Source organism: Branchiostoma floridae, chromosome 10, assembly GCF_000003815.2.
Source record: "Branchiostoma floridae strain S238N-H82 chromosome 10, Bfl_VNyyK, whole genome shotgun sequence".
Classification (NCBI taxonomy): Eukaryota; Metazoa; Chordata; class Leptocardii; order Amphioxiformes; family Branchiostomatidae; genus Branchiostoma; species Branchiostoma floridae.
Genome location: NC_049988.1, coordinates 9,122,121 through 9,144,730, shown reverse-complemented (window position 1 = coordinate 9,144,730; position 22,610 = coordinate 9,122,121). Strand labels below are relative to the sequence as shown.

General features: G+C 41.6%; 2 protein-coding genes across 2 annotated transcripts; both read left to right on the top strand.

The window, feature by feature from the left end:
* The first annotated feature begins 101 nt into the window (after window positions 1-101).
* On the top strand, window positions 102-14,462 carry LOC118424022 (general transcription and DNA repair factor IIH helicase subunit XPB-like). Its single transcript, XM_035832441.1, has 17 exons — window positions 102-257; window positions 1,025-1,245; window positions 1,886-2,001; window positions 2,459-2,579; window positions 2,965-3,039; window positions 3,377-3,508; window positions 4,279-4,493; window positions 5,349-5,527; window positions 6,340-6,516; window positions 7,630-7,749; window positions 8,472-8,674; window positions 8,862-9,005; window positions 9,356-9,511; window positions 9,806-9,923; window positions 11,021-11,169; window positions 11,580-11,699; window positions 13,875-14,462. The coding sequence occupies exons 1-17, from the start codon at window positions 230-232 to the stop codon at window positions 13,995-13,997; spliced, it is 2,397 nt and encodes a 798-aa protein (XP_035688334.1). The 5' UTR covers window positions 102-229; the 3' UTR covers window positions 13,998-14,462.
* A 1,453-nt stretch (window positions 14,463-15,915) lies between these two features.
* On the top strand, window positions 15,916-18,945 carry LOC118424047 (tubulin alpha-1A chain). Its single transcript, XM_035832500.1, has 3 exons — window positions 15,916-16,071; window positions 16,445-16,667; window positions 17,649-18,945. The coding sequence occupies exons 1-3, from the start codon at window positions 16,069-16,071 to the stop codon at window positions 18,776-18,778; spliced, it is 1,356 nt and encodes a 451-aa protein (XP_035688393.1). The 5' UTR covers window positions 15,916-16,068; the 3' UTR covers window positions 18,779-18,945.
* The last annotated feature ends 3,665 nt before the right edge of the window (window positions 18,946-22,610 follow it).

Below are 22,610 nucleotides of genomic sequence, written 5' to 3'. Positions count from 1 at the left end.
GAAAATCTAATTGACATTTCTTCTGTTACAGGTCATTTAATAGCACTCGAAGAACTCATATCGCCTATAAGTAATAACGGTAACGTACGTTATAGCAAAAACCCCTAATGCACAATGGTATCGTCCGCCCCGTGGAGGATAGTGGGTATTCATCATGGCGTCGAAGTAGATGTTTTGACAGAAGGTTCTTCAGAAAAGTGTGGATAAATCCCAAAATCGAGAACATATCATGGGGAAAAGAGACAAGTCCGGTAAAGGTAAAGTGACGCTAACGTGACATAATGTCATATCATTGTTCCGTAGCTATTTACAAGTGTGAGGCCGGTTAGAGTCCTACCCCCCTCCCCATCGTTCGTCATAAATATTATGTTTGAAGTGGACTCTTGCACGCATATGATGGAGCAGAGCTTTGAACGTTTGCGTTAAGTGTGTTTGTTGCTGCTTAGCTTCTTAAGCTATATTCAAAATGAAAAGCATGACAAGCGCCCTCGCGAAGCATTAAAATGCAGAAATTTTCACGGTTGCCTGATAATTTGTTTCCAGGAAAAACAAGTAGCTTGCTCCCATTAAATGATTTTTATGAGACTAAATTATAAGGGACTTTGTTGTATCGTACTGTACTTGCTTGAGGAATATTGGCCAAATTCCTTATGTGTGCTTTGTTTATTTCCAGCTTTTATGTTTTGTAGTAGCATTAGTACATTGGTTCTCTTATTAATGTTAATAGAGGGTCTGCATGCTCTTTTACGTAAGGCGTAGGCAGCCTATTTTATTTCCCGTAATTCGTAGGGAAAGCCATCTTATCTACGTAAATCGTAGCGAGTAGACGAAATTTAGCGTAATAGCCTTCCTTGATTTAGCGTATTGCGTAGGGGGTTCTCCCGAATTCAGCGTAAATCGTTGTCAGGCCCCCCCATGCGGACCTTCTTAATATAAGGCATATCTAGGCATATCTCATTTCAACATTTCAACAAGATTGCCATCAATCAGTATACAATTTTTTACAAATCTACTCTTACGACAGAGTCTGGAAAAAGGTCCAAGAAGCGGAAGCACCAGTCAGATTCTGAGGATGATTATGAAGACTCTCGGGACTCGGAGCTGAATGGAGGGGGTGCTGAGGTGGCTGCCATAGCAACCAGACAGACAGATGAGAGTACAGGAGACACAGATGAGTACGGGGCCAAGGACTACAGGAAAATCATGGAGCTGAAGTCAGACCATGCCTCCAGGCCACTCTGGGTGGTGAGTAGGGATATCAGATCAGATGCTTCAGTACTTTATTAATTCGGCCCATGGCTAATCAGACGAACCCTGCCTAACATCCTTGTCAACTCAGCCAAACATCCTATTCCCTGGCAAGGGTGTTGGGCTGAGTTGACTAGAATGGTGGGCAAAGTTCAATTGACTGTGCTGAGTTGGTAAAGGGCCAAATTGCCCTGGTCCCATGAACAGTAATAAACTGCACCATTTTATCTGTTGTCCAGGCTATGTCAAAAAATGTATGTGCAGTCTCTTCAGCAAGTAGACTACTATGTTTAACTTTACCAATTCACTACTCAGCTTCATCCTACAAACTTTATTCCAATTTTACCACTTTTACCACTACCATCAGTATAGAAAGGAAAAACAGCATTTTTGAAGTGTGGAGCCCTTCTGGTAGCATGGAAATTAAAAGCAGGACATTCAGTCAGCAGCACTGCAGATATCCATCTTAAAAACAAATTGAACATACTGGGTGCCAGTAATTGGTTATGACATACATGTAGTTGGTAATTGTAATAATTGGTAATAATTGGTAATTGTACCAAGGTAGTTCCAAATGTTATCTAGGTAGCTAATACAATTATGATATATACTCAAATGGGCATGTTCCTCTTTTCAGGCCCCAAATGGACACATTTTTCTGGAGGCATTCTCTCCTGTATACAAACATGCACATGACTTCCTTATAGCCATCTCTGAGCCTGTGTGCAGGCCAGAACACATTCATGAGTACAAGTAAGGCTTTTTGTTGTGCTGGTTTAAAAGGACTTATTTGTTGTTAACCTTGTCTTCTGGTGACTTATTTCACTTAGGTTTGAAATAGTGTTGTCGTTTGTCAACTGCTTGTCTCTTATTCAGAGCATGTGAATATGATTTTTTACAGTTTAGCTACCTGTAAAGATATTTTCATTTTACTGCATAATAACCATTCCCTTAGATTTTGCACAGTGTATTATGTCTAAATTGCTCAATTCAGAGTCTTCTGCTACCATGTATTTTAGTACTAGTGTTCATCATTTGAATCAAATAAACTGCTCTATAATATATTAGGTAATGCTATGAAACTTATTTCAGCAGTGAACAATTTGTTTTGATGTCTTAATTAATTTTGGTGAAGAGTTTGTAACAGTTGCTTCCTTCACTCTCTACATTCAGTAGTTATAACAGCTCAATTTCCCCTCCCCATGTATAGACTGACAGCCTACTCCCTGTATGCCGCCGTCTCTGTGGGGCTCCAGACTAATGACATCATCGAGTACCTGAAACGTCTCAGTAAAACAACAGTGCCATCTGGGATTGAGGAGTTCATCAAGGTATCAAACTTAAGATACTGCTTCTTGGCTAATGTCCTGCAATGCTTTTTTTATGCCACACACAGATAAAGAGCTTTCCAAGCTTAGGATGAACTCGGCTCTAATCCAGTGTCACAGCATGTTACACTGCCCCAGACTCGTGTTATTATATTTTTGTTTCACTCTAAGCATGCAATGTTCTACTTATTATATTTGTGTAAAATGTTAAAAAGTAATATCAAATATTACAGTTATATGCTTGCTTACTACAAGCTGGCATTTTCCATGTTCGAGCTAATGTTTGTCTGAAAATGGTTCTTCAAACATGAGTACCTTGTCAAAAGCTTTGTTAACAGTAAAAAGTCTTCAAAACCAACTGTTTCATCCCTGTTGTGTTCATTTACAGCTCTGTACAGTCAGCTATGGGAAGGTGAAGCTGGTGTTGAAACACAACAGATACTTTGTGGAGAGCTCCTTTCCTGTATGTACTGTTCTTAATGGTTTATCTAAATAGAGGCATACTTGTAAAAAAAAATGGACAAAATGCACAAAAAGGGTGTACAAAAAGAGTGAGAAAAATGCCATAGTTTTTTCTCAACAAGTTATGTATTCTTGATCATCACACATGTCTTGGTACAAATTTATCAAATGCACCCAACAATGAAAGATGTAACCATTTTCTTTGCTCTACAATGATGTTTGTGTATGTACATATAAACAGCTAATGATGCTACAGTGACGTTTCAGTAATTGTATAATCAGTTTTCTATATGCGTTGGCAATACTGGGTTGTAACCATGGCATCTCCGTGGCAACAGGATGTTCTACAGACATTACTGAAGGACAGTGGTATCCAGGACTGCCGACTGAGACACTCCATAGAGGAGGGTGTGGAGAATGTGGAGGATGATCTTATCGTTGGACAACTGTCAGGCAAGTCTGCTTTTCAGGTATGTATAACATGCACTTCTGGAAGGACAGTTGTTATGTTCAGCTTTTATCAAGAAGTTATAATGTACTGATGTAGTTGGGCAGTGAGAAATTTTGTGTGTTCATTGCAAGGTGATTGAAATTAATTGTAGAATCCATACATGTATCACTTGGATCTTAAGTACATGTAGCAAGCTACTGTATGTAGTAAAGATTTATTTCATTTACAAGTATACACGAACATGTCTACCCTGTATACTGTCTTGCCATAGTATGACAGTTACTGTAAATGCATTTAAGTTCGCGGAGATTTAATTTTGCGGTAGCGGGGAAAAGGACTTTTCGCGGTGGTTTTAATTTCGTGGTAACACCAAAGACTGCAGTTTAATACCATAATAGAAAAATGTTCGCGGTGGTTTTAAGTTCTCGGTGAAGTGGTCACCGCGAAAACCGCGAACACTAATCCACCGCAAACATTTCTGCATTTACAGTATGTGGTATTGAGGTCACTGAAACAGACTCCAAACTAACCATCGGTAGCTACCACTTTTCTTAGTCCGTGGTTGCAAAGGGAATTGCCAGCCTTTGTGAAACAATAGCTTTTCTTTTAACAAAAAGAACAAGAATAATGGAAAAAAAGTGTGCAGATATTTTCAAAGTTAACTTTTTTGTGTTTCTTTCATTTTAGTTTTACTCTTTATCAAATTGCTTCAATAATAAAACATTTGATGTATACCCGACACAGATACCTTCATCAAGAATCCTCCTTCCATTTTCCTGTACTTTTCAGGTGAAGAAGCCCCCCCAGGCAGGCCAGAATGGTGCCAACAGTGCCCCTGCCCCAGGGGAGGATGGGGAGAAGGAGAAGGAGAAGGAGGAGTCTGCGGTACCCGAGGACATCTTTGACTACTATGAGAAGATTGACAGGGAAGATGAGGAGGCAGAGGAGCAGCAGATCCTCTCCTTCGAAGTCAATCCTGATAAGTTGGAGAACCTACAGAAAAGGTACAGGGCTCGAAATTCGTTTTTGAGATTAGGTGCACTGGTGCACCCAGCTTAAAAGATTGGGTGCACTAGTTAGTTGCAAGCTATCAAATTCTTAAACAAGTACCATGACAGACATTTTTATTATCTTTCTAACTCTTAGATGTCAAGAATATGATGTATACTAGTTTACTTATCTTTACATACATAAACATAAGAAAATGCACCCACAGAAAATAATTGGGTGTACAGCTCCAATTTTGGGTGCACCTGGGTGCACATGCACCCAGTATTAAGAGCCCTGAGGTATGAGGTGTCTGAAGGATTTTATAGAAAGGTCAAGGAACAGCTGAGAAGAAAGGAAGATTCTGGAAGTAAAATTAAGATGATCTAATCAAATTTGATAGAGCTATGGTCTGTTTGAAGGATCGTCTAGAAAGGTCAAAGAACAGCTTAGAAAAAAGAAAGATTCTGGAAGTAGAAAACGATGATGGAAGCAAATTTGGAAAAGGACCTGCCTATAATGATCCTGAATCTTATTCATGACATGAAGGGTTTCATGAATGAGTAATGCCAAATTGAATTTTCACTTGTCACATGTACTTGACATATTAAATCATGTAGTTTTTAAATATTGACGTACCAGGTTCCACTGTGTCGAATCAAAATTATGCTTCTTTTGAGGCCCATTATATAACTATAAAATATCTATATTTTTCAAACAACTTGCTGTCTGTCATTTTGATTTTCCTCTGCAATTGTAATGTCTTTAGACCCTACTATGCTTCCATGTCTAAAATCTCCAACTGTCAAAGTATCATTATTTACTATCATTTGTAACTACTTAACATACAGAAAACATGTCTGTTCTCCCAGATGTATAGAGATGGAATACCCACTGCTAGCAGAGTATGACTTTAGGAACGACACACGTAACCCAGACATCCCCATAGACCTGAAGCCCAACACCATACTCAGGCCCTATCAGGAAAAGAGTCTGCGGAAAATGTTTGGTAATGGCAGAGCAAGGTCAGGAGTCATCGTGCTCCCATGTGGTAAGTTATTTATTATCCAAAAACCATACCATTGACACACGAGTTGTACGATCGGGGGTAGGAGGAACCCCTTACATCCTTGGTCGGAAGTCCTCCTAGGAAACGGAAACTCCAAATAATAAACCTGCATCTGCTGGGGCCGTCTTACGTGGCAAACAGTTCTGTCCCTGTAGGACTTAGTGCACCAGTAGACGAGAGGGTGGAGAAGGGAGTGCACACCCCTCCTTCACCTTAAAAATTCGCGTGCAGGCCAGGTAGACTGGTTGTCTAATCAACCTTGTCTGCCTACCATTGATCTTCGGATACGAAGAAACAGCCATCAAAACCATACCAATTCAATTTCTTGGTTTTCGGACTTTTAAAAGTGAAAATATAGCAAGAGGACATCATTAAACTAGAGGCTAGGGAGGAAAATTTGAATATGACTGTATTCACCCCATAAAACTGAGTGCACCAAGGCACAAACCTGGTCCTCAAGGCTTTGTTATCATTATCATGTTTTTCCAGTTAACGTTTAAAAAAAATATATCTTTCTTTAAATCTGAGAACCAACAGATTAAATTGGTGTAATATTTTTCTAGTGAAGAATTTTGTTAGAATTACTCTCATAATTAAATCATCTGATCCCCTAAAAGGAAATATATCCAGTGATATGTGTATCAAAGATACTAGTAAATTCGTTGCTCATCTTTTTCACATATTGTCAAGATAGGCACATGTAGCTGTTGTGATCTAGCAAGTATCCTTAAGTGTATAGTATTTAAAAACGGCATTCCAGCACTTCCGTGTCTAAAGTTGTCATTCCTACACAGGTGCTGGGAAGACCCTTGTTGGCGTGACAGCAGCTTGCACTGTGAGAAAGCGTTGCATCGTGCTGTGTACATCTGCTGTATCCGTGGAGCAGTGGAAGTCTCAGTTCAAATTGTGGGCAAACATTGATGACAGTACCATCTGTAGGTTCACTGCAGATGCCAAGGACAAGCCCATAGGTGTGTGGTTTCTACTGATGAAATAATGGTGCAGAAATAGCACTATCAATCCGAGAAACTTAACTCCCACTCATGTTACCAACCACAAAAGTTGTAGACAATTTGTCGCAGATTTTAAACCATGGCTATCATAAAAACAAACCAAGAAAACCATGAAACCTTAATGTTTACGCCAAAATCAGAGAATTTTGGAAACTATGCCTGTCAGCAACCTGTTGCCATGGCAACACAAAATATCATAAACTTATTTTATTATCTTAAACTGGTTCTAACTGGTTCTGACCGGTTCTAACTGGTTCTTTCTGACCGGTTCAACCTCGTTCTGACGGTTCAAACCGGATCTGACCGGTTCTAACTCGTTCTGACCGGTTCCAACTGGTTCAGACCGGTTCAAACTGGTTCTGATCGGTTCAAACTGGCTCTAACCGGTTCAAACTGGTTCTGATTGGTTCAAACTGGTTCTGACCGGTTCTAACTGGTTCAAACCGGTTCTAACTGGTTCAAACTGGTTCTGACTGGTTCAACCTGGTTCTGACCGGTTTGAACCGGTTCTAACGGGTTCTGACCGCTTTAATTTGGTTCTGACCGGTTTGACTGGTTCAAACTGGTTCTGACCGGTTATAACTTGTTCTAACCGGTTCTAACTGGTTCTGTCCGGTTCTAACCGGTTCTAACTTCAAACCGGTTCTAACTGAATTTTGTAAACTATGCCTGTTGCCTGTTGCCATGGCAACACAAAATATCATTAACATATTTTATTATCTTAAACTTGTTGCCAAGTAAATTTAAGGAGAAGTCAACAAGTGTGGTAGTCCTAGCACACATCGTTCGGCAGTTACATGGCTGTTACACCATGGAAATATAGCATCCTTGTAGAGTCTGTACCCCCTGTAGTGTCTATACCTCCTGTCGTATCCATATACCCCTTGTAATGTCTGTACCCACTGTAGTTCTGCTAACCCATATTGTGTCTGTACCCCTCTGGAATCTGTACTCCTTTTTGTGTCTGGTCTTTCTTTTGTGTCCGTACCCTCTTAAGTTTCGTACCCCCTGTAGTGTCTGTACCCCCTGTTTAAATATCAAAATGATCATTACTTCTGATATTTATTGCAGGTTGTAATGTTGCCATCAGTACCTACTCGATGATTGCACACACGACAAAGCGCTCGTACGAGTCTGAGAAAGTCATGGAGTGGTTACAGAGCCAGGAGTGGGGCCTGATGTTACTGGATGGTAAGTGGTGCACACTGTTTCCTTTTCTGTATCTTTTTTGGACAATTTCCACATGTATTTTTAAGCTTATGCTAGGTTCACGAGCAAAATTGGGGCTTTGTGTGAAAAAGGTGTCTGGTACTCAGATGTTCTCTTGGTAAAAATGGAATCAGCTTAGACTGAGTCATTGGTTTTTTTTTTTTTAGATTATTTGAAGTACAAGAAAGATTCAAAAGCTAAGGAATAAGGAATCTTGTTTATGCATCACTGCACTTCCCTTTATGTTGAATTATAATTACTGACATTAAGCTGATACTTATTTTAATTTGCAAGCCTATGAAATTCAAATTGAGAACATCTCAGATCCGTTCAACTGTGAAGCAATGACATACCTGACTGCCTCTGCAAATTGTATAGACATTGGCTTGAGTTATGGCCAAATTGTTCTTACATTTTCTTGGACCAGAATGTGGAGCCAATTTTACACTCAACCAGCCATGCAACATGCGGCATTATCACAGCAGACTTAAGATTTTTTTTTGTCATGAAAAGTTCTCAAGTCATATACACATTTTGTAAATCCGACAGGTTTAATAAGAAATAAGAAACATGTCAAAAATCTGAGGTACCAGTAGTCCAAGATGCACAGAAAGACTTTTGGGTAAAGTTAGTAGTCACTGGTACTCTAAGTGTCCCAGATTTAGAAAGCATATTAAAATGTGCCCCCCTCCCCCATCCCACAGAGGTGCACACCATCCCAGCCAAACAGTTCCGTCGGGTACTGATGGTCATCCAGGCCCACTGCAAGCTGGGATTGACGGCGACCTTGGTTCGAGAAGACGACAAGATTGCTGACCTAAACTTCTTGATTGGTCCAAAGCTTTACGAAGCCAACTGGATGGAGCTACAGAATAACAACTTCATCGCACGTGTGCAGTGTGCTGAGGTAGGGGGTCATATGGTCACTGATTGGCTGCATCTATTTCATGATAAGTGATTGTGGCTTAGAATACTGTAAAGAAAATTTCAGATACAGTTCAAAGATGGTTAGTTTCTGGCGGCGCCCAAAGGGCAGAGCCTAAATGTTACTATGGAAATGTGTATTTTGATGCAATTGTTTTACTCTCTTCCAGGTGTGGTGCCCTATGACCCCTGAGTTCTACCGTGAATATCTAGCCATCCAGACCAAGAAACGCACCCTGCTGTACACCATGAACCCAAACAAGTTCCGCGCTTGCCAGTTCTTAGTACGGTTTCACGAGAGACGAAATGACAAGGTAAGATAATTCTTTTGGCCATCATCCCATTTTTTAAATTTTGTCCTGTGTGAAATTTGTAGCTGTGACCTGTTCTACTTGCCAGTGCCCAGAACTGAGAAGTTGTTATGCTGCCTATACATGGTCCAAAAGATGTACATATGCATGACTGTAACTTGTGCAGAGTATTGTTGACTATTTCAGTTGGATTGAGTATTGTATTAGCTCATGTATCTTTTTACAGTGAGAATTATCAGGTACTATCCAAAGATTGTGGATTCCCATTAAGTCAATAAATGCACTCCTTTAGCATAAATAGGTACTACCTTAATGGATCGTTTTGTTTTCTGTATTTCTTTTTGTCTTTGCAGGTTATAGTTTTCTCCGACAATGTCTTTGCTCTGAAGGAGTATGCCAAGCGGATGGGCAAACCGTTCATCTACGGCCCCACCTCCCAGGGAGAGAGGATGCATGTTCTACAGAACTTCCAACACAACCCTAAAGTCAACACTATCTTCATCTCAAAGGTTCGTCTCCATTTTCAGAGGATTTTTATTTGTTTGAAGTTTGACACCATGTGCTTCACAACTGTCACATATGGCTCTATAATATTGAAGACCATTTGAATCATGTGGAAAGAAATTAAACAAAGGAAAGTCATTGTACAATTTCATCTATACTTCATAGAAATGTGTAATACAATGTACTTGAAAGTGATGAAAATCAAATGTTTGATGTAATGTACACATACTTTAAACTAATTACTGCAATGTGTATTTTGTAGATACATGTTCTAATGTCACCCCCCTCTATAACCACAGGTTGGTGATACATCCTTTGATCTGCCTGAGGCAAATGTCCTTATCCAAGTGTCCTCCCACGGGGGGTCACGCCGACAGGAGGCACAGCGGCTGGGAAGAATCCTTCGAGCCAAGAAAGGTGGGCCCTTGGTTATCAAATACAAGATTTTTCTGACCTCATAGCATATCCTCGCGATAGGGGCACTGAATGAGTGTTAGGATTGAATCATGAAACCTAAATCTGTCACTAGCATCACACCTTGCGTAGTACTGGAAATAATCATAAAGTCAAACCTGCCCATGAAGATGACTTAACGGTGCACACCCCAGTTCTTCCGCGACAGGGGTCCGAGGTAGTGCGCGACAAAAAAGTGACGAAAGGCTTCCGAGGGTCTATGTTTGAGTTGAGATTTCTCATTATTTCCTGCGAAATGACATTAAACGGTTACATGGCTGAAAAGCGTAGGAAATGTGTGTTTTTGGTGCAAATTGTGTTTTGGTCCACACCTTATTTCCGGGATATTCCTACGCCTGAATGTAAACAGGCCGGTGACCTAGATTGACCTCTGAAGCGCTGTGTTAAGCCAAGTTGCAATGCCGCGCGTCTTGGATGATTAAAAAAACTGTAGTACTAGAATTTTCATAATTGGCTGGATCGATTACTCTTTAGACTTTCCTCTTTCTGGCAGTATCAGTCGTGCTTGCCGGAAAAATCTTCTTCATCTGTTTTATCCAATGCAAAAATGTCCGATTTTGTGCATCATTTTTGACATGAAAATAATGGTTTTTCCCTATAATTTTTCAAAATTAGAGAAGTTGAAGGATCGGAACTCAGTTGGTCTTGTAGCTGAAGGAATATCCTCTCATCCCATAACCAGTTATTTTGCTTCAGGATAATTCCCTGGAAGAGATGGTCGCTAGACTTGAGGGTGTGCCGCCTCCATTTGAAACCCCAAATAAAGTGTAAACTGGGGATAGAATCTGGTCTATGTTGACTGTTAATGCTTGTGTCAATGGGAAGTATTGTCCAAGGGACTGCCAAGAGGCGGTCACATTGGCCAGATGTCCCTCATGACTACTCCACAATAATGCAGTTTTTGTAGAATTTTGGCACCATGTGATTTGAACAAGTAAGAACGTGGTATAGAAAAATACTTGTTTAATAAAGGGTAAACTGTGAAGACCTTGTCCTTCATAGTCACAAACCATTAATGTTTATTCCTGCTATTTTCCCAGGGTCCGTAGCAGAAGAGTATAATGCCTTTTTCTACACTCTGGTGTCCCAGGACACCATGGAGATGACCTACTCTCAGAAGAGACAAAGTTTCCTCATCAACCAAGGTTACAGCTTCAAGGTCATCACCAAACTGGCTGGCATGGACGAGGTTAGTTGTCAGGAAATGCTGTGTTTTATATTAGTTACTGTAGTTTATTTGTTGAATGTTGTTCATATATTGTGGTCATATATACATGTATGTAGCTGGCATTATTAAAAGGTGCCACTAAACTCCAAAAGTTTTTTATGATTATGCTGATCTACAATACAACTTTTGATCTAGTCGGATTGGAAAGTTGTCTCAATACCTTTATTAATATGTTAATTGCATATTTGTAACAAAAATTGAATATGTTACGAACTACAGACAATGTAGACTGATTTAAGCTAATCCACAGCTTGCAATACATAAGTGATGCTTACCATTTTCAGTACTACGGTATCTGTGACATGAGTGTTGATTCTTGGTGACTGTAAAGATAGTAAAATCCTTTTGTTTCTGACCCCATCCCACCCCAGGAGGACCTAGCCTTCAGCAATAAGAAGGAACAGAGGGAGCTGTTACAGCGAGTCTTGGCTGCTTCAGATGCAGATGCTGAGGAGGAGGTGGTACCAGGAGAGTCCAAGGGGTCAGGACAGGTCAGTGAAAAAATACCTGAGCTTCTAAACATTCAGTCACTGGGAAAACTGTGTGATGAGAATTTTTGACTGTTGGTGTGAAAATGTGTCTCTGCAGTTTAGGATTGGAAGTACAATGTAATGAGAATAAAGTCAGGTAAGGGACCGTACGATATTTATCGGGGGGGGAGGGCTGGTGCATTGGAAGTCGGATCAAAAAATTTTTTGATGGCCCTCCCCCCCATCTCAAAAAAATTTAACGTGACCCTCCCCCTCCACCTAAAAAAAATCAACATGACCCTCCCCCCGACAGGCATAATTAAACAGGTAGAAAAACAACCGATAAAATAATCTTAATATAGACGTCAGGGCACAAGGGCGCCAGTGTTCCCGCCAGGATTTTTTCACAGCGTCGGGGCAGGGGTCCGGGGGCATGCTCCCGTCACCCCGGGAAAATTTGGATTTTCAAACCCTCTAAAACAGAATTTCCTGCAATTTGAGAGGAAAATTATGCCCTTGAGATTGGATGCCGGTTGCCTTTTTTACTCCCGTTTTTCAGTAAACGACGTCCGCCCTCTCCCCAAAAATACGTTATAACTATATAAGCTCGGGAAATCAGCAGTCCGTGATCTGGCCCGGGTATTATTTGTCCAGTCATGTCTATATGAAAATTTTTGGGTTTTGATGCTTCCAAACAGGGCTCTAGCCAGTGAGTTCGTCAGCCCATGGAAAAATCCTGCCATTTTTTTTCCGGCATTGAATATTAAAAGAATGCCTACCTCGTGCGATCGATGTTGCGCCCTCCCGCATCAAATGCTAGTAGTTTTTCCAGAGGATAGAATAAACGGCGCCATCACACCTTGTGTTTTTTTTTCTATTTTGCCCGATGATTTTACTCAAATTTATCATTTATCGAATCGGTCGGGTTTTACAAGGCCGCGCCGTCATTTTCCACGAGCGTGCGTTTGTTTCGTGCGACCTCAGGTAACCCCGTTTTCGGCGTGAAATCTTTGGCTCACCGCTGGATTTCTTTTTACATAGACTAGAGTAGACCAAGAACGTTATACATTATACAAAGGAGGGCGATCTGCTGCATCTTTGGCAGTGATCAGTGCCGGTGTAGTCTTGAAGGAGTAGCCAGAAAAGACGTGCTGGGCGCTGCGATCGACCGTCCGTCTGGGGAGGGGGGCGTGCCGCGCCATGTGCTACACGCCAATGCCAGTGCACAGCCGACTCGATCGACACTTGACAACAATATTGCGGCCCCTTTTTCTGCCGCAAATTTTGTCTTTTGAAACAAAAGAAATGTTTCAAATGAAAAATAAAGTGTATAGTTTTGGATTCTTCACATATTTACCGTGTACCGCTTTTGTATAAACTTAAATATTTTGGGAAACTCAGCCGAGCCGAGTGCGTCTTTCCAGAAAAAAATAAGTCCGTAGACGGAATGACGTATGCCTGGCGGGAACACTGGTCCAGGGCAGCGCCACTTTGGGGGGCTTAGGGGGGCAAAGCCCCCCGGAAGCTCTTGCATTTTTGGCTATTCAGAAGGCTTATTTTATCAGTTTTAGGGCCATGTCAAGATATCAAAACAAAAAGAGTATAAACAATTCTTTCAAAAAAATTAACATGGCCCTCCCCCCTATCTAAAAAAAAATTAACATGGCCCTCCCCCCACCTCAAAAAAAAGTAACATGGCCCTCCCCCCCTAACGCACCAGCCCTCCCCCCCTGATAAATATCGTACAGTCCCTAATGTATCATATAGGTGTGGAACATGTTCGTTGGAATGAATTACACTTCTGACAGCCCTCCCGCTGGTCAGTCCCTTCCGTAGAGGTAGCAGGGTTATATTTTGAGACGTTCCTTGTGTTTGAATCCACAAAGCTAAACATAATGATTACTTTCATTGATAGAAATGGAGGTACTAGCCATGGAGCTATTTTGTTCTAAAAATAGGCATGATCCAATAAGCCTATGATGTCATACTAATTTGCATTAGTAATTAGGATAATACATGTAATTGAAAAGAAGTCAAGCTCCATATTTGGTACTTATAAGTGGTATTAGGAAAGGTGTTCAGGAAAACTCCTCAGCAAGTCTACAGTACTAATGCCCTTTAAGTTTCCAGGTGATTTTAATATGGGTTTCTTATTGTTTTCAGCAATCAATTTTTCTTTGCTGTTTTGTTTCCTAGGTAACACGGAAAGTTGGCAGCATGGCGTCCATGTCAGGAGCAGACGACACCATCTACATGGAGTACAAGACTGGGCCCAGGAGGACACACACTCATCCCCTGTTTAAAAAGTTCCGCACTTGACTGTGCTATCTTTTGTTGCAATTGTGGTGACTTGTCAAAGCTTCAAGTGGATTAAAGCACCACGTACAAAAGTACCTATATTCTGTGCTGTTATGTTTCAAAAATTGGTACTATCTGTAATGCATATCGATTGGAAGTAGATGCAGAAAGAATTAGAATATATCTTTCTTGCATTCACAGAAGGGAAATCTTCATTTCAAAGTTGTCATATTTTGATTGCTGGTTTCATAGGAATATGGCCCTTATGGGTTGAACAATCTTAACTTCCTGGGTTTCTATCTCCTTACTAGCATAACACCACTGAAGCTACTGACCTTCTCATTACTTTTGCATACCTTGGATACAAAGTAACACTGTATAATTTGCATGATAGATACATGTATGTAATAGTGGGGACTATGATACCCTTTATCTTGCTGGACCGTTGCTAGTCTATGACGATAAAATAGCATTTTCCAAGACTTGTATGGGTTGTCTAGTTTTCTTGTGTTTGAGTTGTATTTACTAGAGACTGTGTCAGGGCTCTAGCCAGCTTGAATTTTTTTTCCGTCAGCCAATTCCCATTGTCGCAAAAACACTATTCCATGAGTTAGAAAGACTGAACTGAGACCTTGAAAAACGGGTTTTTAATGAGATTATCGTATGTGAAAGAGCGCCGACACACTTCGTCAACAATAATATTAATAACAATAGCAAAACAAACAGTGTGTGGCTTTTACGGCGTCCCCCAAGCCGCCTGTAGCTTCAACCAAGGATTTTTGTCCATCAAGGTTGACGGATTGGTTTTAAAATTTTTCCGTCACACGCAGCAAATTTCCGTCAATTGACGGAAAAACGGACGCTGGCTAAAGCCCTGGACTGTGTACTGTAGTCAGGATTTACTTTTTATAGGATGCGTGGTTGCTAACAACACAGAACAAAATTAAAGCCCAGAGGGAAAAGGCACTCCTTATTTGATTAGCACAGTATAATTTATCCTCTTCGTCCCTGGAGAGACATTAAGGCCGTAAGGAGGTTATTGCTTGACGTTGAAACAGTTCTGTAGGGGAGTAGTAATATACCGGAAATGCACTCTCGCAGTACATAAATGAATTTGTGGTTATTATTGTGGAAATTAGGCCTACACGAAAGTGGGAAAAGAAAATAAAATCACCATGAATGTTTCAAGATTTACAGTAGTTTACCTGTCTGGTTGCACAGCAATAACTCAAGAAGTGTCAATGATTTGTAAGATGGTTTTCTCATAATAATTCTAAATTTTGACTATTGATGCCACATGGTTAAATTATAATGATGATATATAAAGTTTATTGTAAATTAAATTCTTGCCCGTGGGCTAATTGCAGGTAACATGAGAGATTCAAACAATGTAAAAACAATATCACAGGTGTCTACTCTAGTCTAAAACTAGTAATAAGTCTGCAACAACTTTAGAAAAAAAGTGATGCATATGTTTAGTTTGTCGGTAGTTTTAATTTACACCTTAAGAGAAATATTATTAGATTGAAACTCTTTACAAGTTACAATGCATTCAGTCCATTCCCCTGAGTAACAGTTCAATTCTCTTGTGTCCATGGCAGATAAATAATGTATCCGTCTCTGTGGAATCCTGTCAATCCTTACATGGCAGCAAGGTTTATTTTGCAAACAAAATGACACCTGCTCAATGTGTTTCTTGGTGACCTAAACACACGTATACAGATGTACACCTGTTACCTGGTGACCTCAACACCAGTCACAAGCCTTCCCGCCAATATGTGTCAGGTAATTGGACACATCCTGTCACATGACTTTTCAAACTGTCCAATGATAGCACTGAGACATTACATCATTATGATATCATGGGAATCCACACATCACGTGTTATAATCTGGCCAATGGCTGCTCTGAATTTTATAAAATTTGCATATCGCCGAGGTAACGGTCGAACAGAGAGTATAAAACCAAGGAGCCGAGTAGAAAATTTCAGATTTGTTCACAGAGACTCTTCAGAAGTCGGTCGTGAGCGTTCGTCTGAAGCATTTATTGCTTTTTCTGCGTGATATCCTCTCCTAACTGAAACGAAATCATCATGGTAAGTTCAGTTACATCTCTTACGTGTTTTAGGGAGATAAATGTGGCAATTTTGGTGAACCTATTGATGTATTTTGCGATTAAATTTGTAATTCCCGCCAAGTATCCGCATCAGGGCTCGGCATCCGCCAGAAACGAAGGGATAATTTTCTTCGGACATTCCGTCAGCAACATAGGAATTAAGTTGATATTTTTCACGTTACGGACGTCAGATTAAGTTCTTGGCAAATTTCGGTATCTTCCCGTCTTATAATCGTAGCAAACGGGTCGATATGTTCCCCGGAAACCCACTGGTAGTAACGTTACCCACACGCCGTCAGGCATGACGAAATTTGCAAGAATGATTCTCAACATTCTTCTCTCTCTGTTTCCAGCGTGAGTGCATCTCTATCCACGTGGGCCAGGCTGGTGTCCAGATCGGTAATGCCTGCTGGGAGCTGTACTGCTTGGAGCACGGTATCCAGCCTGATGGCCAGATGCCGAGCGACAAGACCATCGGCGGTGGCGACGACTCCTTCAACACGTTCTTCAGCGAGACCGGCGCCGGCAAGCACGTGCCCCGTGCCGTCTTCGTGGATCTGGAGCCCACTGTAGTCGGTAAGAAAAAATTCCAACAATAATTTGTACGGAATTTCAATAAAATCGGTCTATATTTGAGTTTCTTGTTCGTTGGAAAAGAATTACCGTACCGAAGCAACGCCCTCTAACCGTCGTCCAGATTTCCGGGCTAAATTATGTTGAAGCCCCAGATTCCCCAGCCATGAAAAATCAATATTGATTTTAACGGTTTGAATATTTCATGTCCTCTGCTGACATACAGAGCGGCTGAGTCCCTCGGGTGTTATATGGATAATTTGGTGAGTCATGCTCAGACGGTTAGGTCATTTGCCATATTCGGTCATAAATCAACGTATAGACCAAAGTTCAGTGGTATGGAGAATAAATTGTTTGTGTCAATCATATTTCATTTAGATAAACCACTTGATTATGGTAGCTTCGTGTAACGTTAGACCAGTAGGCTGTTTCAGTTTTCAAACTAATCAAAGTAACAGAATCAGTTTGATTGGCAGTTTTTTGGCACCTTACATAATTAGGTGTGGAGAGGCACTAGTGGGGTTATTACTTTTATTAGTGTTATTAACTGAAAATCTACAAGGGAGTTGAGTTGAGAGGTGATTTTTGTGTACTCTTTCATTTGGTATGTTGTTTCAGTAGTCAGGAGTAACTGATAATCCACCTGTAATCTGTCAGGTCACCTGTAATTTGCATATGAATGCCCAATTTCCTATTCCCAGGATGCACAAACTGTTGTCATAGCAGAAAATTTTTAATCAGCCCCGACACAAGTGGTTTGCATTTCCATTTGTTGGGTACCCCCAGTTCTTTGGTTTTTTGTTATGCCAGTTTTGTCTATTCCATGTATAGGTTTCACTCTACCTTGCTAAACAATGTGGAAAGGCTTCATAATTTTTTTCCAATCTAGCTGCTAAATGAAATTGATTTTATGCTTAAATGACTTCCTGTCTGCCTGTCATTAGTGATGCCAGACTAATGTGATTGCCTTCTGTTGTTCCCCAGATGAGGTCCGTACCGGCACATACCGCCAGCTGTTCCACCCTGAGCAGCTCATCACTGGTAAGGAGGATGCCGCCAACAACTACGCTCGTGGCCACTACACCATCGGCAAGGAGATCGTCGACCTGGTCCTGGACCGCATCCGTAAGCTGGCCGATCAGTGCACCGGTCTGCAGGGCTTCCTCATCTTCCACTCCTTCGGCGGTGGCACCGGCTCCGGCTTCACCTCCCTGTTGATGGAGCGTCTGTCCGTCGACTACGGCAAGAAGTCCAAGCTGGAGTTCTCCATCTACCCAGCCCCTCAGGTGTCCACCGCTGTGGTCGAGCCCTACAACTCCATCCTGACCACCCATACCACCCTGGAGCACTCCGACTGCGCCTTCATGGTCGACAACGAGGCCATCTATGACATCTGCCGCCGTAACCTGGACATCGAGCGCCCAACCTACACCAACCTCAACCGTCTGATTGGCCAGATCGTCTCCTCCATCACCGCCTCCCTCCGCTTCGATGGTGCCCTGAACGTGGATCTCACTGAGTTCCAGACCAACTTGGTGCCCTACCCACGTATCCACTTCCCCCTGGCCACCTACGCTCCCGTCATCTCTGCGGAGAAGGCCTACCATGAGCAGCTGTCCGTTGCCGAGATCACCAACGCCTGCTTCGAGCCAGCCAACCAGATGGTGAAGTGCGACCCCCGTCACGGCAAGTACATGGCCTGCTGCATGCTGTACCGTGGAGACGTCGTGCCAAAGGACGTCAATGCCGCCATCGCCACCATCAAGACCAAGCGTACCATCCAGTTCGTGGACTGGTGCCCCACCGGTTTCAAGGTCGGCATCAACTACCAGCCTCCCACCGTGGTGCCTGGTGGAGACCTGGCCAAGGTGCAGCGTGCCGTGTGCATGTTGAGCAACACCACCGCCATCGCTGAGGCCTGGGCCCGTCTGGACCACAAGTTCGATCTGATGTACGCCAAGCGTGCCTTCGTACACTGGTACGTCGGTGAGGGTATGGAGGAGGGAGAGTTCTCGGAGGCCCGTGAGGATCTGGCTGCCCTGGAGAAGGATTACGAAGAGGTCGGAGTCGACTCTGTGGAAGGCGAGGGTGAGGAGGAGGGAGAGGAGTATTAGACACCTCGACCCTGCCACTGCAATACAACACCTGACTACACCAGGAACATGCAATATGACACAACAGTTGCACTGAACGGAATAGAAACGGACCGAGATTGTTGGGAACACCATGTGTTCTCTGTGAGATTGTTCAGCAAAAGAGAATAAAAGAAAGTGGAACTGCATTTTACTGTGTTGGGAAATTCACTTGTAGTTAGTCAGTGGTAGGGAAATAAAAATTGATTCCCCTTGTAGTCAGTATGTTCTAATGCCAGGTTTACAGAACATTGAACTAAAAGTAGGAAATGAAACAAATAAAGGCTGTTTAGCAAACAGTTTGCAAGGTATTGTCCAGCTGTGCCCTTTGCTCCTTATCCATTCTAACTTCCTGTAGGCCTACCCAGCCGTAGCCACACCTTCCATTTTAAAGGCAGATAGGTAGATACTTCACAGGCTACTAGAAGTTATCTATGAATTAGGCTAATATCAATTGATCTGAGGATAGTAGTTTGGGGGTCCCATATGTATGTCTGAAACTTACAAAAGATCTTGAGCATCCCACCACCAGTGAATTACAGGAACATGAATGATACCCTCTATTACTCTCAAAGCAGAGGTTAGGGTCTGACTTTTAGCTCTCATTGTAGGCATTTTTCGATTGGACAAAGGTAAACAAAAAGTCTGATAAAAAATGCATAAAATGATTTTCAAACCACTGTCGATACCTACCCTCTACTTGTAGATTTGGAACATGGAAAGCGATATTCCTCTGCAAGAAAAAGTCTTGCAAAGCCCGACTAACTGACGTGAAAAGGGCCCATGCTATGAAATCACTTGGGAATCTTGCCAAAGTGATTGTATTGTGTGCTTGCCGGTACAAACGACATGTTACTCGGTCAAACATGTGAAGAGTTCACTTGAGAGACTACAACATACAAACAGCTGTCAGACCGCTCTTACGTGATATGACTACTGGTAGGGGAACTTTGTATGCCATAAAGTTGAACCACAGTGTGAAGATGAACATAACGGAACGTCGACATGCTCATAATCATCACTGACAGTGTATCTGAGACTAGGCCACAGGATGTAAATTTTATGGATGACATCAGGTCATGCGCTCGTTGATTTTCGCCTGATAATCTTTGTTTCTTCGGGCCGGGAATGGTCAGCATGACGAGAAAATACCACAAATAGGTCAATTGACTGGTTGTGTTGTTCGTCGATGAAGGTTAGACATCCAGGTATACGCAAAACAGCATAATAACTTGTAAAACAAAAACAAAGAAAAAGTAGTTCTAAGTGCACTAGTGACGCTTAGGTCGTAGCCATGACTGAAGTTGCAAAAGTGAAACTTGGATGGTTGTACAAGTTACTTTCCAAGCTGGAAAAATTGTGACCTTTTTCTTTTATGCCGTCTATTTCCACAGAAAAAGATGGCATGTAAGAGAAAGGTCACGATTTTCCTATCAACCTCTGCTTGGAGTTGGAGAGTAGCAAAAGCGCGGCACCAATACGGAAGCCATGAGTACTAGTGTAGTCCCAACTTGGCAAGTGATACCTAATCTCGAACCAGATCCACGGTGCGTAATGTATAGTATCAAACTTCCCGATCTGCTTGGAGATTAAGTGATACCAGCATACTACTCTAGTGTTACCCTTACTATAATCTCCAAGCAGATCATACGGTACCATAAGAAAGTATCAATGGAAGTTTGATACTATACATTACGCACCGTGGATCTGGTTCGAGATTACCCTTACTACACCAATGCGCTTCATGAATACAGGAACGAATGACTTGTTGGTCGTGATGCCACATTTTCTCACTTCAGGTCTTGATAGAACGTCCATGATGTCTATTTTGAAAATTTAGCCATATATTTTATTTTTTTCGCCCTTTTCATTATTTCTGCAGTCCTTTTCATTATTTCCGTATTCCTTTTTCGTCACTATGTACTGTAACGTTATATATAAAACGGGTCAATCAGAAAACGGCACGACATATTCCCTCCCAATGTCTGCTTGGAAATCAGTGTTAATGACGTCATCTAGCGGTCATGTCCAGATGTTTATTACATAAGTAGAGGAACAGCTTAGTCAAGGGTCAAAGATTTGTCATAGGATAGCGGATAAATAAGGTCTCCAAGCAGATGTCTGGTGTTAAGGATTGTAGTGTTTTCCTAGTGATGGCCGGGCTTCTCTGGCAGTCCCTTACCCCATATAAGGAGATAAATAGTTGGGTAAAAGGTTAAACTTGTAAATGGAAAACTGGTGCATGCCCAAACTGTCCTTAACCTACTTATAACGTAAAGGATATGATATATACAGTAATGTAGGTGGCGCTTCGACGGGCGGACATGGTGTTACCTGGGCTCCTCACAAAGCACCTGAAATCTATCATTTTTAAGTCAACTAGTGTCTTAAAGGTCATTTTAGATGTATGTAAAAATGCCTGGACCTACTTGGGAAAGTTTTACGTGCATTAAGTCTAATTTCTTGTATATTTTCACATTTTACAAGTCGGGACTATAAACCCTATCATAGCCTTTTCTGCAGTACCGCTCCCGGCCGTCCCCTGAAAAGTGACTAAGACGACCGTCAAATTGCCAAATTTCCCTCTTTTCGGGAATGGGGAAATCATGAAAGGCTCGAAAAGGGGTTTGATTTTTTATGGCTAATTTGACCTTGTTTTGAATAATGAATGATTGAATCACAATAAGAGATTTCATAAACAAGATCGTGGGATTTTAGGTCACAAATAAATGACACGTTTCCTTAAAATTTACCAAAAGAGGTTGTGGAGTGTAATGTTCTGTAAATTGGTACTTTGTTTATCAGTAGGACTATCCAAGTGTTATTCTTATTTTGTGAAACAAGAAGATGTTGAACAAAATACGGTGTTTCTCCTGTGAATAGACCAAATTTCCTTCCCAAATGCTATATGGTGTGTGTGCAATATGACGTAAAGCGCATGGGGGAGAGGGGAAGGGGCGTTTGATGGAATTTCGGTTGAAAGAACAAGACTTTATAGACGTTGCTTTGTTACACCAACGATTGGGCTGTGAAGTGAAGAAATATAACAGGGCTTTCTTAACTCTCATTCGTTTTTTTTGCCACCATCTTGATTTCCACTAGTTAACGTGTAAAATGATTTCGTGAAGCTTGTAACCCTTCCGTAGCATCTCTTCAACTCGAAGTAGGGCCTGCAGAAAACAAACGAAAAGAACAGAGAATATTAAAAACGATCTTTATGGGAATATGATCAAAGTTATCCTCATTGGTAACTTAAGCTGACTTAACATCATGGATACACAAGCAGCTTCTCCCGGCGTTCGAGCTTATATTGCACTGTTATAATAATCCAAACATGTTAAAAGGGAATTTGGAGCCATTGATAAAAACGTATTCTACTCCTGCAAACTAGAATTGAAAGTTAGTTATGATACCAAGCCCTTCAGAAAGTGACACTTCACAGGACATGTACCACGTCCATTGGTAAAGCTAGTGCAAAACAAAGCATTTAGGACCAATTATTGATATGCTGTTAGTAAAATGCCTTAAATACCGTCTTCCGGCATTTTAAATGGTCTTATGTTCCCGATCAAAGCCACACAAGCCCCCAAAAGTTAAACCCCTTTGGGAGCCTTCCGCGATTTCCCCATTCCCGAAAAGATCGAAATTTGGCAATTTGGCGGTCGCCTTAGCCATTTTTCAGGAGGCGGCCGGTATCGGTACTGCAGATTAGGCTATGATAGGGTTTGTAGTCCAAACTTGTTAAATGTGATAATAAGCGAGACATTGAGCCTACAGCATGTGAATGCCTTCACAAACAGTTCCACATGTCTTC

Coding starts and splice junctions, on each gene's coding strand:
- LOC118424022 (XM_035832441.1), top strand. CDS start 230: ATGGGGAAAAGAGACAAGTCCGGTAAAG. Junction 3,040..3,376: donor TTGTGGAGAGCTCCTTTCCT/GTATGTACTGTT, acceptor CCGTGGCAACAG/GATGTTCTACAGACATTACT. Junction 11,170..11,579: donor AACTGGCTGGCATGGACGAG/GTTAGTTGTCAG, acceptor ATCCCACCCCAG/GAGGACCTAGCCTTCAGCAA.
- LOC118424047 (XM_035832500.1), top strand. Junction 16,668..17,648: donor TCTGGAGCCCACTGTAGTCG/GTAAGAAAAAAT, acceptor GTTGTTCCCCAG/ATGAGGTCCGTACCGGCACA.